The sequence below is a fragment of the Cherax quadricarinatus genome, chromosome 1, assembly GCF_038502225.1.
Source record: "Cherax quadricarinatus isolate ZL_2023a chromosome 1, ASM3850222v1, whole genome shotgun sequence".
Lineage (NCBI taxonomy): Eukaryota > Metazoa > Arthropoda > Malacostraca > Decapoda > Parastacidae > Cherax > Cherax quadricarinatus.
The window spans coordinates 4,249,236-4,264,341 of NC_091292.1; the positions used below are offsets into that span (position 1 = coordinate 4,249,236).

The 15,106-nt window shown below is 44.7% G+C and overlaps 1 protein-coding gene across 2 annotated transcripts in view; it reads right to left on the minus strand.

Moving 5' to 3' along the window:
* Nucleotides 1-4,227: 4,227 nt before the first annotated feature.
* mRpL21 (mitochondrial ribosomal protein L21) overlaps nucleotides 4,228-15,106 on the minus strand; it is a 38,618-nt gene continuing 27,739 nt past the window's right edge. Inside the window, exons 5-6 of one of the 2 annotated variants that reach the window (XM_070086632.1) lie at nucleotides 12,346-12,460; nucleotides 4,228-4,396 (exon numbers count right to left, since the gene is read on the minus strand). In XM_070086632.1, coding sequence (XP_069942733.1) covers nucleotides 12,357-12,460 — 104 coding nt within the window. In that variant the 3' untranslated portion in view covers nucleotides 4,228-4,396; nucleotides 12,346-12,356. Of the gene's footprint in view, nucleotides 4,397-12,291; nucleotides 12,461-15,106 lie in introns of those variants that run through there. The other variant, XM_070086574.1, reaches the window with a different exon arrangement.

Genomic DNA, 15,106 nt, shown 5'->3' on the forward strand with positions numbered 1-15,106 from the left:
CGACTTCTCGTCTTGTAAGGAGAGGAGGGGGGAGGTTGTAAAATCTTTTGATGTATGGCTGAATTTTAACTTTAGTTTTTCATCTATTGGCAAGTAATATTTGACTGACACTATCCAGGAGTGGTACTTAAAGGTGTAAAACTTTCTTTACTCTTTCATCCTGTTAGTCTAAATGGGTCATTAATCTTTAGGTAAGACAGTCGAGTTATAAGCAGTGTCCAACCATAACATCTCTTCACTCATGGGTGCTATAAATGGTCTGGCTTCTGTTCTCCCATCTAATATTTGGTCATCACTTTATTTTGATGACTGCTATAGGTTGTACCAGTGGTTTTGTAATAGGAGACTCACCAGAATACTGTCATCTCTGTTTCCCATTGGGCCACTGTTCATGGGTTCAAATTTTCTGGTGCTAAAATGCACCAAATTACACCAGACATTCTGTTCTCTCATGCTCCATTGTACTTGTAAGGCTCCCATATCCCTGAATGTGATACGGTCAAAATTCTCAGCTTTCTGTTTGATCGCTGACTGTCCTGGAAACCACATTACCTCCCTGAAAGCAGCTTGCCATAGTTTTATCAAAACTACTATGGTGACCAGATCTATTATGCGGTCTCTCCCCCCAACTCTTTCTAAACTTGATCAGGGATTACGTTTATGTCTTGGTGGTTTTTGCTCCTACCCTGTCGAGAGCCTGTGTGCAGAGGTAATTGTTCCATCCTTGTAAAGGACACAAGTGTAACTAATGTTGCCACAATAAAATGTCACATTAGTTGCACTTGTGTCCTTTTACTTTACATATTGTCAGTAATTCTATCAATGTACAATTGTTCCATCCTTGAACGATTGATGTGATGTCCATTGCCTCTTGTTATTTTGTCTGCTCTTGTAACCTTCATGATCCTTCTACATACAAAATGGTAACAAACGTTAGTAGAGGGCCGTCATTTGTTCACTGCCCATTTTCTCCTTCCCTTTTCTCCTTGTCTTAGTTTGCTCAACTTCACTTGCCCTTATATGCTCATCTAGCATCTAACTTTTCTCTTTTTTTCCCTGGGAGGTCCTGACAGTTAGTCTGTTCTTCCCCACTGCAGTGCAAGAAAGCTCAAATAATCTACAGTTGCTCCCTTTGTCTTAACTGCTTTCAGTCTTTCTCATGCCATTGCAGTTTACACTTGATTCTAAATCTTCTGATGGTGTCGGGTTTGCAGCAGTGTTCTTCACGGCATTGTTGGGGTCATTTGTTAGACTCGGGTAGCATTTTCACAGCTGAACTGTGCAGTTCTTATAGCAATTATCCAAATTGCATCCAAGCTTACCTTAACATTTGTGGTAGTCTCGGACTACTCTAGTGCTTTGCAAGTTATCAAAAAATTTAATTCATCCCGTCCCCTAGTTCTTCATGTACAACTTGGGTTGCACTGCATTTCTAGCTAAAACAAAACTTGTTTTCTGCTGGGTCCCTGGTCATGTTGATCTTCAGGGCAATGAGCATGTGGCACATGACCTTCCAGTTCCATATATGATGGTATTCCATTCTTAAGACTGTTTTGCTGTAATCTCTAGCCAGCTTTGCAACTGTTGGCAACAATGTTGGTCTGGTTGAATAAAAAAAATACATTCTATCAAGCTGAGTTTAGGATCTTTGTCTTCTTATTGATGTCATGGTTGGGAGACTACGCTTTCCTGTCTTCACGTTGGGCACGCGTCTCGCTCGTGGAGAGACATCCAGTTCCACTGCGAATTGTCAGGTTCCAATTTCAGTTTGCTGTATTCTTTTGGACTGTCCTGTCTATCAGCAAGCATGCAGAATTTACCTCCATTATTGTCACTGCTTTAACACTTACTTTATCTTCCCTCCTAGTTGATGCCCCCCACATTTGACACAGACTCCCTCTTTGACAGCAACAGATTAATTACACATCCATTGATTGTATTTCCTTCAGCACTTCTCACTGCCTTTACTGACTCGACTTTTATACTCTCCACCCTAGTCAGTGTTAGATCAAGCATATTACACCGTTTGCCTACCCTACCCTGCAGTGCTGTATGACCCTTGTGGGTTTAGTGCTTAGTTTTGATTATAATAATACACCCGTGGGTGAAGTTTTTACTTCTAACTGACCAAAGTATCCCAAAAGTAAAAGTGAAGAGTACCAGGTCTTTAAAGATTTGGTTTATATTTAATAACCATTTGAAATGATGGCAAAGACAGATCTAGAGTTGTCTGTTTATAGTTGCAAGGCTTGGCTAGTCCTGACAGCAGGTCCAAATTCCGTTTGACCTTGAATGGTTCAGTAAAGTGCTATACAATGTTAAGACAGTTGACAATCTCAAATGTAATGTGGACGTGCTGTCAGGACTAACCAAGCCTTACAACTATAAATTAGATATCTGGATTTGTCTTTGCCATTATGATGTATAATGACCATTAACCCTTTGACTGTTGCAAGCCCCTTTCTGAAACTGTCATTCTGTGTCTCGCAAAATTTTTTGGAAAAAAAAAAAAAAAAAATATGAAATGATAGAGAATCTTTTCCCAATGGTAATGACACCAAAAGTATGAAATTTGGTTGAAAACTCGCGGAATTACGCTCCTGTGAAGTTAGCGGTCTGGGCAACATGTGCGCATTGGCGATTTCGCTGACTTTGAGCCCTGTTTTTGGCCAATTCCATTGTTCCAGTTGACCAAACTCATAGCTATTTCTTTAGAAGTCCATTTTTTCTATCAGTTGAGCACAAGAAACCGCCCATTTACCGATTTGAACTACCCAATAAAGTAGTCAGAAATTGGTAATCTGGCCAATTTCACGCAAATTAAAAAAGATGCCAATTTCAAAATAGGGTCCAGAATAAACAATGTAGACATTTTTGGCACTAAAATAACATCCTATGTTCATTAGTCATGTCTCTAGGCCCCTCCTATATTACTATTGCTTTCTATTTAGATTTTTTTATTCATACAAAAAATATAAAATTTACTGTTATGCAGACTACTGCATTATTGTAAAAATGGTATATTATTAATTATAATCAAAAAGAAGCGCTAAGCCACAAGGGCTATACAGCGCTGCGTAAAAATGGTATAAATAATATCAATGCACTAGTGAAAGAATATTAGACTCCCCAGTTGACATGTATTGGACGTGTGGTGTGATTTGCTTACTCCTGAACATACGTAAAAATCGAACATTTCCGCTACTTTGAGCTCTATTTCAAGGTAGTTTTCATTGTGAAACTGATCAAAATCATCTCTATTTCTGTAATGTTTTCCATTTTATCACGTGAGACCATGAAAACGAGAATACAGCGATAAATACTTTATGAAAATACACCTTAAAGTCAGCATTTTAATCCCTAAAAACGGTCAGGTTCTTTTTCTCGTTATGCATTGTGTGCTGCAGGATTTTTTTGGTCAGCTACGAGTCAAAACTCTCTGCCCTTGGGTGTTGAGTTGTCCTGGTTGGTCATCTGCTTATAACAACTAATTTGAAGTAAAACACAGAACCTAGAATGTTCTTTAATAAAAAATAATTATATAATTTTAACCCCCTCAAGGGAGGTTCCTTGATGCTGGTGAGGGGCTCTTGATGTAGGGAATTGGATCTGTGCTCTGGTTCCCTGAATTGAGCCTAAATACCTTTCATTCCCCTCCCACATGCGCTGTATAAGCCTACGGGTTTAGCGCTCCCCCGTGATTGTAATATTTCTTTGAAAACTTAAAAATTAATTCCAGCCAAGATATTTGTATAAAAATATTAAAATTTTAAGTTCTTAGGAACTAAGAAATTACATGGCAAGGGAGATTAAGGTTAACTATTATTACACTCAAAACTAAGTGCTAACCCCACAAGGGTCATACAGCACTGCATAGGCTAACTGTAGACTTTAGAATGGTAATATTTCAATGAAAGTGCTATAAATTATACTGGCATTTGAGTTTGAGCATGAAATAACAATGGTGCAAATGTAAGGCAATTATTATTATAATCAAGGTGAAGCGCTAAACCCGGAGGATTATACAGCGCCTGGGGGGGGGGGATGTGGAAGGCATTCAGGCTTAATTCGGGGAACTGGAGAACAGATCCAATTCCCTAAATCAAGAGCCCCTCACCAACATCAAGGAACCTTCCTTGAGGGGCATTCAGGCTTAAAATGTAAGGCAAGAGGATTCCGTGTAGTCAAAGTACTGCAATGCCTAATATCAACAAGTAAACAAAGATGAAACAAACTACTGGTATTTATTTTTGTCTCAATTTACAATTGGAAGGTATGTACATTTAGTTTACTTAAAATATTCTTCCATCAACACCCTCTACTGTTGGAACTTCATCGATCCGGTGCATAATGTCTATGCAGTTTATTCTTAACATGGTGAGTGTCTGCCGTTCAACTGAAAAGAACAATCATAACATAAATGGCATACAATACAGACAGGTTGAAGAATTAGACATCTCTCAAGATGTGCTACCTACTGGTTTTATCAATTCAATACAGACCTTATTTGGAAACTAGATGACTGAATACCTCATCTACTGTTTCCCATTAATAAGCTCTGTATTGATAAAGCTACTGGCAAAACATTTTCTTATGGGTTTGTACAAGTGTCTACCTCTTCAAGGGGGGCTCCTTGGCGTGGTGAAGAGGCTCTTGGTCTGAGGAATTAGACCTGTTGGTCTTCTTCCTCAGACCGAACCTAATTACCCCCCATTCTCCCCTCCTCTATCCCATCCTCCCCTTTTTCCATTCCTCCTCCTCCTCCCCACCCCTCCCTTTTGTCCTTCCTCTTTTTGGCCTTTGGGATTTCTCCCACAGGCACGCTAGTTCCTAGGTAGGGGAAAGGACACCAGGGTCCATCCCATTCTGTTGAGGTTCTTGGCGGTGGCGTAGTTTGCCGTGGAATCTGGATCGCCTGGGGATGTCCCGATCCCTCTCCGGTATCCCGGAGTAGCTTTGGGTGTCTTTCGGGCAACGGGTGTATCTCTGGAAGTCACCTTTCGGTTTCCGGGGGTGGTGGCTGAAGGAGGTATGCTTTGTGGAGGATATCCGGCCGCCCTCTCTTTTGTCCACCGAGGTAGCTCGGCAGATGTGAGGTTGCTATCCCGGATTGCTGGTTTACTGGCATGAAGGGTAGGGTATGGCACGGGTTCCATGCTGCATCTGCGCTACTAGCGGTGCTGAGGTCCTCTTGGGCGCGGAGGGAGATTTCCGGCCCTTTCATTCCTCCTGGGAACTATTCCTCCCCGCTCCCCCCTTTTTTTATTTTTTTTTCTTTCTTTTCTCTTCTTCTTTCTTTTTTTTTCTTAAAAACAAAAAGCAAAGGAGTAACCTAACCATGGAGAACCCACTACCCCCGGGCCCCTTCTTGATACCGCACCCCATTCTGACCCTGCCTTGTGTTTAGACCACTCTTCGGACACTCCTGATGCCCCTGTACCTCTTGCTGGTGCTGTTTCCTCACCCGCTTCAGGTACCGGGGCTTCGACTGACTCCTTCGATTTGTCTGAACTCTGCTCTCCTTTGACTATGCTTCCGGCTTCTCCCTCTACGGTACGGCAATTTTCGAATCGCCCGCCCATTTCACGCCGGACCAACTCCGGTCCTACTCCTAAATGCCAACGTCAATCTCCTGATGATGCTCCTTTGTTACCTTCCCATTCTACTCGGAAAAGACCGACACGTCAAGCACTCCCTCTCCACGCTCAGTTTCGGACCACACAATGGACTAAATTCTTTACTTTAAGACCAACTTCTTCTGCCTACCTTTCTGACCATAGTATTGGCAAAGCGCTCCTGCGTCATGTTGGTAGAGATATTTCATTTCATGCTCTCAAGAGTGGCACACGCATCGTCACTGTCCAGAATGCTACCCAAGCTCATGATCTTTCTCTCCTTTCGAATATCGATACTACTCCTATCACTATTGAAAAACATCTTTCTCTCAATTCTTGTAGTGGTACTGTCATTCTGCCCCATACCATAGTCCAACAGAATTTCCAGTCATGTGGCAATGACATTCTTGAACAGCTGGAACTCCAGGATCTCCCAATCCTCAAAGTAGACACTTATGTCCTTCCTGCCCGGGGGCAGAGACGTTACCCTTGCAATGTGGCTCGTTTAACTTTTGACAGCCGAGAACTCCCGTCCTCTGTATATGTCGCGGGACATCGGTTACAAGTTCGAAAGGTGATACCTACACCGCAACAATGTAGAAATTGCTGGCGTTTTGGTCACCCAGCGAAATATTGCAGATCTATGGCCGAATGCCCAGTCTGTGGTGCTGACGACCATTCTAATACATCTTGCAGTCAACCTCCATCTTGCCTTAATTGTAATGAAGCTCACCCTTCGTACTCCCGCCGTTGCCAGGTCTACTTAAATGAACGTGAAATCCGTTGCCTCAAAGAGGCAGAAGGTCTCCCTTATGCTATGGCAGTTACTCATCTCCGCCTCCAAGGGAGACTACCCCGTGTTTCTTATTCTCGTGTTTCCAAACGTCCCCCCACTTCTGGGGTCCCATCTTCTGCAGCCTCCTCTGTTGTTACCCCTCCCATAGCCACTACGGCATCTAATCCTTTTGCTGTCCTTGGCTCTGACGTCCCGACTACAACTCAGTCTGTTCTCACATCTTCGCGTCCTTCCTCACAAGCCCCAGTATCGACAAGACCTCGTACGACACCTAATACCAATCGCCCCTCTACTCAGAAGTCCAAAAAATCCATATTGCTCAAATCTTCTTTGCCCCTTCCTTCCCTTCTTCCACCTCCACACTTTACCTTTCCAGTCTCTGTACCTAGTTCTTCCCCTCTCTCTGGCTCTATTACAAGTGTGGAGATTCACCCTCCTCCTCGTACTATGCCTTCCACCCCCGTCCCCTCCCAAGTTTCTCCCTCTTCTGTCACCTCCCAGGTTTCTGCCTCTTCTGTCCCCCCCCACACTTCATCTCCAGTCCCTTACACTTTTCCCTCCCCCTCTACTTTGGTACAGTCCATTACTGTCCCAATCTTTACTCACCCTCCTCCTCCTATCTCCAATATGGTCTCCCATACATCTTTGAATTCAGAAACACTTGAAGCCATTTCAGAATATATTGCAGAGACTAAACCTTCAATGGACACTGATTCACTTCCTGTTCCTTCTCTTCCCTCTCTTCCATCTTCACAACCCCATTCTTCGCAACGCTCCGTTCCTTCGCTACTTGAACATCTTCCAATGCCACCACACGTTGACTTTTCTAACCCCTCTAGTCCGTAGGTGCCTTTACCTACAGATTCCTGATATTTTCATCGCCAATCATGGCCTATTTACAGTGGAATATCCGCGGCCTCAGGGGTAATCGGGGTGAGCTTCAGATGTTGCTTTCCAGGTTTTCCCCTGTTGGTGCTTGCTTACAAGAACCAAAATTACACTCGGCTGTTTTCCAACCTATCTCAGGCTATAATTTATTGTATTCTTCGGATCCTTTCTCAGATGGGACCTTTAATGAAAGTGCCCTTCTTCTTCGCAATGATATTCCGTACTGTCAACTATCTGTCCATACCTCGCTGCATTACACTGCAGCCCGTATCCACTTGAATAAGTGGTTTACAATATGTTCTTTATATCTCTCTCCTTCTCGAGCATTTTCTATCCCAGACTTTGCCTTTCTTGTTTCATCCTTGCCACCACCACTTCTGTTACTTGGTGATTTTAATGCCCACCATTTCCTCTGGGGGGGGGTCTCATTGTGACTCACGTGGCATTCAGTTGGAGGCTTTTCTTGCCTCTCACCCCCTCCATGTTTTAAATACGGGTACTCCCACCCATTTTGATCCTCGTACTCATACTCTCTCTTGCATCGATCTATCAGTCTGCTCTTCCTCCACTGCACTAGACTTCACCTGGTCTGTTCTACCAGACTTACATGACAGCGATCATTTTCCGATCATTCTTACTTCTCCTTCCTATTCACCACCTTTCCGTAGCCCTCGCTGGCAATTTGATCGGGCAAATTGGGATCTTTACTCACACCTCACTGCTTTTAGTGAGGTTCCTTCTTCATCCTCCATTGATGAGCTCCTACACATCTTCTCGACATCAGTTTATACCGCAGCTTCTCATTCTATACCCCAAACCTCAGGCAGGCATTCTCAGAAGTGCGTGCCTTGGTGGTCTCCTGCTTGTGCTCGTGCAGTACGTTTGAAACGTGCTGCATGGGGCAGGTACCGGTACAATAGAACCGCTGAGAGACTTGTTGATTTTAAGCAGAAGCGTGCGATCGCTGGCCGTGTCATCCGTGAAGCTAAACGCACTTGTTGGCGAGACTATGTTTCCACCATCACCTCTGCTTCTTCTATGAGTGCAGTCTGGAAAAAAGTGAGGAAATTGAGTGGTAAATACTCTCCTGACCCGGCTCCTGTTCTACGGGTCACTGGTGTTGATATAGCAAACCCTCTCGACGTTGCCATTGAACTTGGCACACATCTGGTCCGTATTTCCTGAGGGCTCCATCTATGCCCCTCGTTTCTTTCCTCAAAGTCTGCCAGAGAGTCAGTACCCTTGGACTTTTCTTCTCTCGGAGAAGAACAGGATAATGTGCCTTTTACACTTCAAGAACTGGAGGCAACGCTCTCAGCTTGCCGATCATCGGCAGCTGGGCCTGATGACATTCATATTCGTATGTTACAACATTTACATCGGTCAGCCCTTGTAGTCCTCTTACACCTCTTCAATCTTATTTGGGCACAAGGAGTTCTTCCCCAGCTGTGGAAATCTGCCATTGTTCTCCCTTTCCGCAAACCGGGTACTACAGGACATGATGCCTCCCATTATCGCCCCATCGCTCTTACTAGTGCAGTTTGCAAAGTGATGGAACGCCTCGTAAATCGACGTTTAATGTGGTATTTAGAGACTCACAACAGTCTCTCCGCTAGTCAATATGGCTTTCGTAAGGTTCGTTCTACCATAGACCCCTTACTACGCTTGGATACGCATGTTCGTAATGCCTTTGCGAATAATCACTCAGTTATTGCCATATTTTTTGACCTTGAGAAGGCATATGACACAACTTGGAGGTATAATATTTTGGCCCAGGCCCATTCCTTAGGCCTCCGAGGCAATCTACCATCCTTCCTTAAGAACTTTTTAACTGACAGACATTTCCGTGTTCGAGTCAATAATGTTCTTTCCCCGGACTTCGTCCAAGCTGAAGGTGTCCCTCAGGGATGTGTTCTCAGCACAACACTTTTTCTCCTTGCTATAAATGATTTGGCCTCTGTTCTTCCACCCAATATTTGGTCATCACTCTATGTTGATGACTTCGCTATTGCTTGTGCAGGCGCTGACTGTCACCTTATTGCAGTTTCTCTCCAGCATGCGGTCGACCGTGTTTCCACTTGGGCCACCACACATGGGTTTAAATTTTCAAGTACCAAAACTCACCAAATTACTTTCACTAGACGCTCTGTTATCTCCGATCATCCTTTGTATCTCTATGGCTCCCGTATCCCCGAACGTGATACAGTCAGGTTTCTAGGCCTTCTCTTTGACCGTCGGTTAACCTGGAAACCTCACATTACCTCTCTGAAGGCAACTTGTCACAGCCGGCTGAACCTTCTTAAAACCCTTGCTCATCTTTCCTGGGGAGCTGATCGTCGAACTCTGCTTCGCCTACATTCAGCCCTCGTTTTATAGAAACTCGATTATGGTGACCAGATTTATTCCGCGGCCTCTCCTGCTACTCTCTCTAGCCTTAACTCTATCCATCACCAAGGCTTACGTTTGTGCCTTGGTGCTTTTCGCTCTTCCCCTGTTGAGAGCCTCTATACAGAAGCAAATGTTCCATCCTTGTCTGATCGCCGTGATGCCCATTGCCTTCGTTACTATGTACGCTCTCACGATCTACACAATCCTTCCATTTATAGAATGGTCACCGATATTAGTAGACATTCTTTATTCGTTCGCCGCCCCTGTTTGCTCCGTCCCTTTTCTCTTCGCCTACATTCGCTCTTGTCTTCCCTTCAGTTACCACCTTTATATGTTCATGTAGCATCTCACTTTTCCCTACCCCCCCTGGGAAGTTCCAGCTGTTCGGATCTGTTCTTTCTCACTCCCTTGCTCGAAAGCTCAACTGCCTACGGTGGCTTCCCGCTCTCTTTTTCTTGATCACTTCCACTCCCATTCTCATGCCACCGCTGTGTACACAGATGGCTCTAAGTCTTCAGACGGCGTCGGATTCGCAGCAGTGTTTCCGGACAGCGTCGTACGGGGGCATTTACTATCTTCAGCTAGCATTTTTACTGCTGAACTGTATGCCATTCTTGCAGCACTTATTCGTATCGCATCTATGCCTGTGTCATCATTTGTAGTAGTCTCAGACTCCCTTAGTGCTCTACAAGCTATACGAAAATTTGATACATCTCATCCCCTAGTTCTCCGTATCCAACTTTGGCTACGCCGTATCTCTACCAAACATAAAGATATTGTTTTTTGTTGGGTCCCTGGTCATGTCGACGTACAGGGCAATGAACAGGCAGACACTGCTGCGCGGTCAGCAGTACATGACCTACCAATTTCCTATCGAGGTGTTCCATTTCTGGACTATTTTGCTGCAATAGCTACCCACCTTCGCACCCGTTGGCAACAACGTTGGTCAACTCTGCTCGGTAACAAACTTCATTCTATTAAACCGAGCATAGGTTACTGGCCGTCTTCTTGTCATCAGTGCCGAGATTGGGAGACCACTCTCTCCCGCCTTCGCATTGGCCACACTCGTCTTACTCATGGGTATCTCATGGAGAGGCACCCTGTTCCTCTCTGTGAGCAGTGTCAAGTTCCAGTATCAATTAGCCACATTCTGTTAGACTGCCCTCTCTATCAACGAGCACGCAGAATTTACCTCCAACGTCGTCTTCGTTCTACTACTCTCTCTTTACCTTCCCTTCTTGCTGATGGACCCTCCTTTAATCCTGACTCTCTCATTGACTTCTTGACAACGACTGATTTACTCCACAAACTCTGATGATACTTTTCGCACTCCCCTCAGCCCTTTCTAGTTCAGTCTCTTGCTGCCCTTTACCCTTTCACCATCCACTACCCCGCTGTTATCCGTAACCTATTACTCATCCATCTCCCTTTTGCCACCTGATACCCTCGCTTCCTTCCTGCCCTGCAGCGCTGTATAGTCCTTGTGGCTTAGCGCTTCTTTTTGATTATAATAATAATAATAATTTCCATTTTATCACGTGAGACCATGAAAACGAGAATACAGCGATAAATACTTTATGAAAATACACCTCAAAGTCAGCATTTTAATCCCTAAAAACGGTCAGGTTCTTTTTCTCGTTATGCATTGTGTGCTGCAGGATTTTTTTTTTTTTTTTTTTTATGTGGTGCACACTGACACCACAGACCCATTCTCTCACATGTGGGCCTACCAGCTTTCTCCTGCTTGATTTGAAGCTGCTAGAATTGTGGGTTTAGTGCTTAATTTAATACTTGTGGGATAGTTTGGTCAGCTACGAGTCAAAACTCTCTGCCCTTGGGTGTTGAGTTGTCCTGGTTGGTCATCTGCTTATAACAACTAATTTGAAGTAAAACACAGAACCTAGAATGTTCTTTAATAAAAAATAATTATATAATTTTAACCCCCTCAAGGGAGGTTCCTTGATGCTGGTGAGGGGCTCTTGATGTAGGGAATTGGATCTGTGCTCTGGTTCCCTGAATTGAGCCTAAATACCTTTCATTCCCCTCCCACATGCGCTGTATAAGCCTACGGGTTTAGCGCTCCCCCGTGATTGTAATATTTCTTTGAAAACTTAAAAATTAATTCCAGCCAAGATATTTGTATAAAAATATTAAAATTTTAAGTTCTTAGGAACTAAGAAATTACATGGCAAGGGAGATTAAGGTTAACTATTATTACACTCAAAACTAAGTGCTAACCCCACAAAGGTCATACAGCACTGCATAGGCTAACTGTAGACTTTAGAATGGTAATATTTCAATGAAAGTGCTATAAATTATACTGGCATTTGAGTTTGAGCATGAAATAACAATGGTGCAAATGTAAGGCAATTATTATTATAATCAAGGTGAAGCGCTAAACCCGGAGGATTATACAGCGCCTGGGGGGGGGGATGTGGAAGGCATTCAGGCTTAATTCGGGGAACTGGAGCACAGATCCAATTCCCTAAATCAAGAGCCCCTCACCAACATCAAGGAACCTTCCTTGAGGGGTAAATGTAAGGCAAGAGGATTCCGTGTAGTCAAAGTACTGCAATGCCTAATATCAACAAGTAAACAAAGATGAAACAAACTACTGGTATTTATTTTTGTCTCAATTTACAATTGGAAGGTATGTACATTTAGTTTACTTAAAATATTCTTCCATCAACACCCTCTACTGTTGGAACTTCATCGATCCGGTGCATAATGTCTATGCAGTTTATTCTTAACATGGTGAGTGTCTGCCGTTCAACTGAAAAGAACAATCATAACATAAATGGCATACAATACAGACAGGTTGAAGAATTAGACATCTCTCAAGATGTGCTACTTACTGGTTTTATCAATTCAATACAGACCTTATTTGGAAACTAGATGACTGAATACCTCATCTACTGTTTCCCATTAATAAGCTCTGTATTGATAAAGCTACTGGCAAAACATTTTCTTATGGGTTTGTACAAGTGTCTACCTCTTCAAGGGGGGCCCCTTGGCGTGGTGAAGAGGCTCTTGGTCTGAGGAATTAGACCTGTTGGTCTTCTTCCTCAGACCGAACCTAATTACCCCCCATTCTCCCCTCCTCTATCCCATCCTCCCCTTTTTCCATTCCTCCTCCTCCTCCCCACCCCTCCCTTTTGTCCTTCCTCTTTTTGGCCTTTGGGATTTCTCCCACAGGCGCGCTAGTTCCTAGGTAGGGGAAAGGACACCAGGGTCCATCCCATTCCGTTGAGGTTCTTGGCGGTGGCGTAGTTTGCCGTGGAATCTGGATCGCCTGGGGATGTCCCAATCCCTCTCCGGTATCCCGGAGTAGCTTTGGGTGTCTTTCGGGCAACAGGTGTATCTCTGGAAGTCACCTTTCGGATTCCGGGGGTGGTGGCTGAAGGAGGTATGCTTTGTGGAGGATATCCGGCCGCCCTCTCTTTTGTCCACCGAGGTAGCTCGGCAGATGTGAGGTTGCTATCCCGGATTGCTGGTTTACTGGCATGAAGGGTAGGGTATGGCCCGGGTTCCATGCTGCATCTGCGCTACTAGCGGTGCTGAGGTCCTCTTGGGCGCGGAGGGAGATTTCCGGCCCTTTCATTCCTCCTGGGAACTATTCCTCCCCGCTCCCCCCTTTTTTTATTCTTTTTTTTCTTTTTCTTTTCTCTTCTTCTTTCTTTTTTTTTCTTAAAAACAAAAAGCAAAGGAGTAACCTAACCATGAAGAACCCACTACCCCCGGGCCCCTTCTTGATACCGCACCCCATTCTGACCCTGCCTTGTGTTTAGACCACTCTTCGGACACTCCTGATGCCCCTGTACCTCTTGCTGGTGCTGTTTCCTCACCCGCTTCAGGTACCGGGGCTTCGACTGACTCCTTCGATTTGTCTGAACTCCGCTCTCCTTTGACTATGCTTCCGGCTTCTCCCTCTACGGTACGGCAATTTTCGAATCGCCTGCCCATTTCACGCCGGACCAACTCCGGTCCTACTCCTAAACGCCAACGTCAATCTCCTGATGATGCTCCTTTGTTACCTTCCCATTCTACTCGGAAAAGACCGACACGTCAAGCACTCCCTCTCCACGCTCAGTTTCGGACCACACAATGGACTAAATTCTTTACTTTAAGACCAACTTCTTCTGCCTACCTTTCTGACCATAGTATTGGCAAAGCGCTCCTGCGTCATGTTGGTAGAGATATTTCATTTCATGCTCTCAAGAGCGGCACACGCATCGTCACTGTCCAGAATGCTACCCAAGCTCATGATCTTTCTCTCCTTTCGAATATCGATACTACTCCTATCACTATTGAAAAACATCTTTCTCTCAATTCTTGTAGTGGTACTGTCATTCTGCCCCATACCATAGTCCAACAGAATTTCCAGTCATGTGGCAATGACATTCTTGAACAGCTGGAACTCCAGGATCTCCCAATCCTCAAAGTAGACACTTATGTCCTTCCTGCCTGGGGGCGGAGACGTTACCCTTGCAATGTGGCTCGTTTAACTTTTGACAGCCGAGAACTCCCGTCCTCTGTATATGTCGCGGGACATCGGTTACAAGTTCGAAAGGTGATACCTACACCGCAACAATGTAGAAATTGCTGGCGTTTTGGTCACCCAGCGAAATATTGCAGATCTATGGCCGAATGCCCAGTCTGTGGTGCTGACGACCATTCTAATACATCTTGCAGTCAACCTCCATCTTGCCTTAATTGTAATGAAGCTCACCCTTCGTACTCCCGCCGTTGCCAGGTCTACTTAAATGAACGTGAAATCCGTTGCCTCAAAGAGGCAGAAGGTCTCCCTTATGCTATGGCAGTTACTCATCTCCGCCTCCAAGGGAGACTACCCCGTGTTTCTTATTCTCGTGTTTCCAAACATCCCCCCACTTCTGGGGTCCCATCTTCTGCAGCCTCCTCTGTTGATACCCCTCCCATAGCCACTCCGGCATCTAATCCTTTTGCTGTCCTTGGCTCTGACGTCCCGACTACAACTCAGTCTGTTCTCACATCTTCGCGTCCTTCCTCACAAGCCCCAGTATCGACAAGACCTTGTACGACACCTAATACCAATCGCCCCTCTACTTCTCAGAAGTCCAAAAAATCCACATTGCTCAAATCTTCTTTGCCCCTTCCTTCCCTTCTTCCACCTCCACACTTTACCTTTCCAGTCTCTGTACCTAGTTCTTCCCCTCTCTCTGGCTCTATTACAAGTGTGGATTCACCCTCCTCCTTGTACTATGCCTTCCACCCCCGTCCCCTCCCAAGTTTCTCCCTCTTCTGCCACCTCCCAGGTTTCTGCCTCTTCTGTCCCCCCCCATACTTCATCTCCAGTCCCTTACACACTTCCCTCCCCCTCTACTTTGGTACAGTCCATTACTGTCCCAATCTTTACTCACCCTCCTCCTTCTATCTCCAA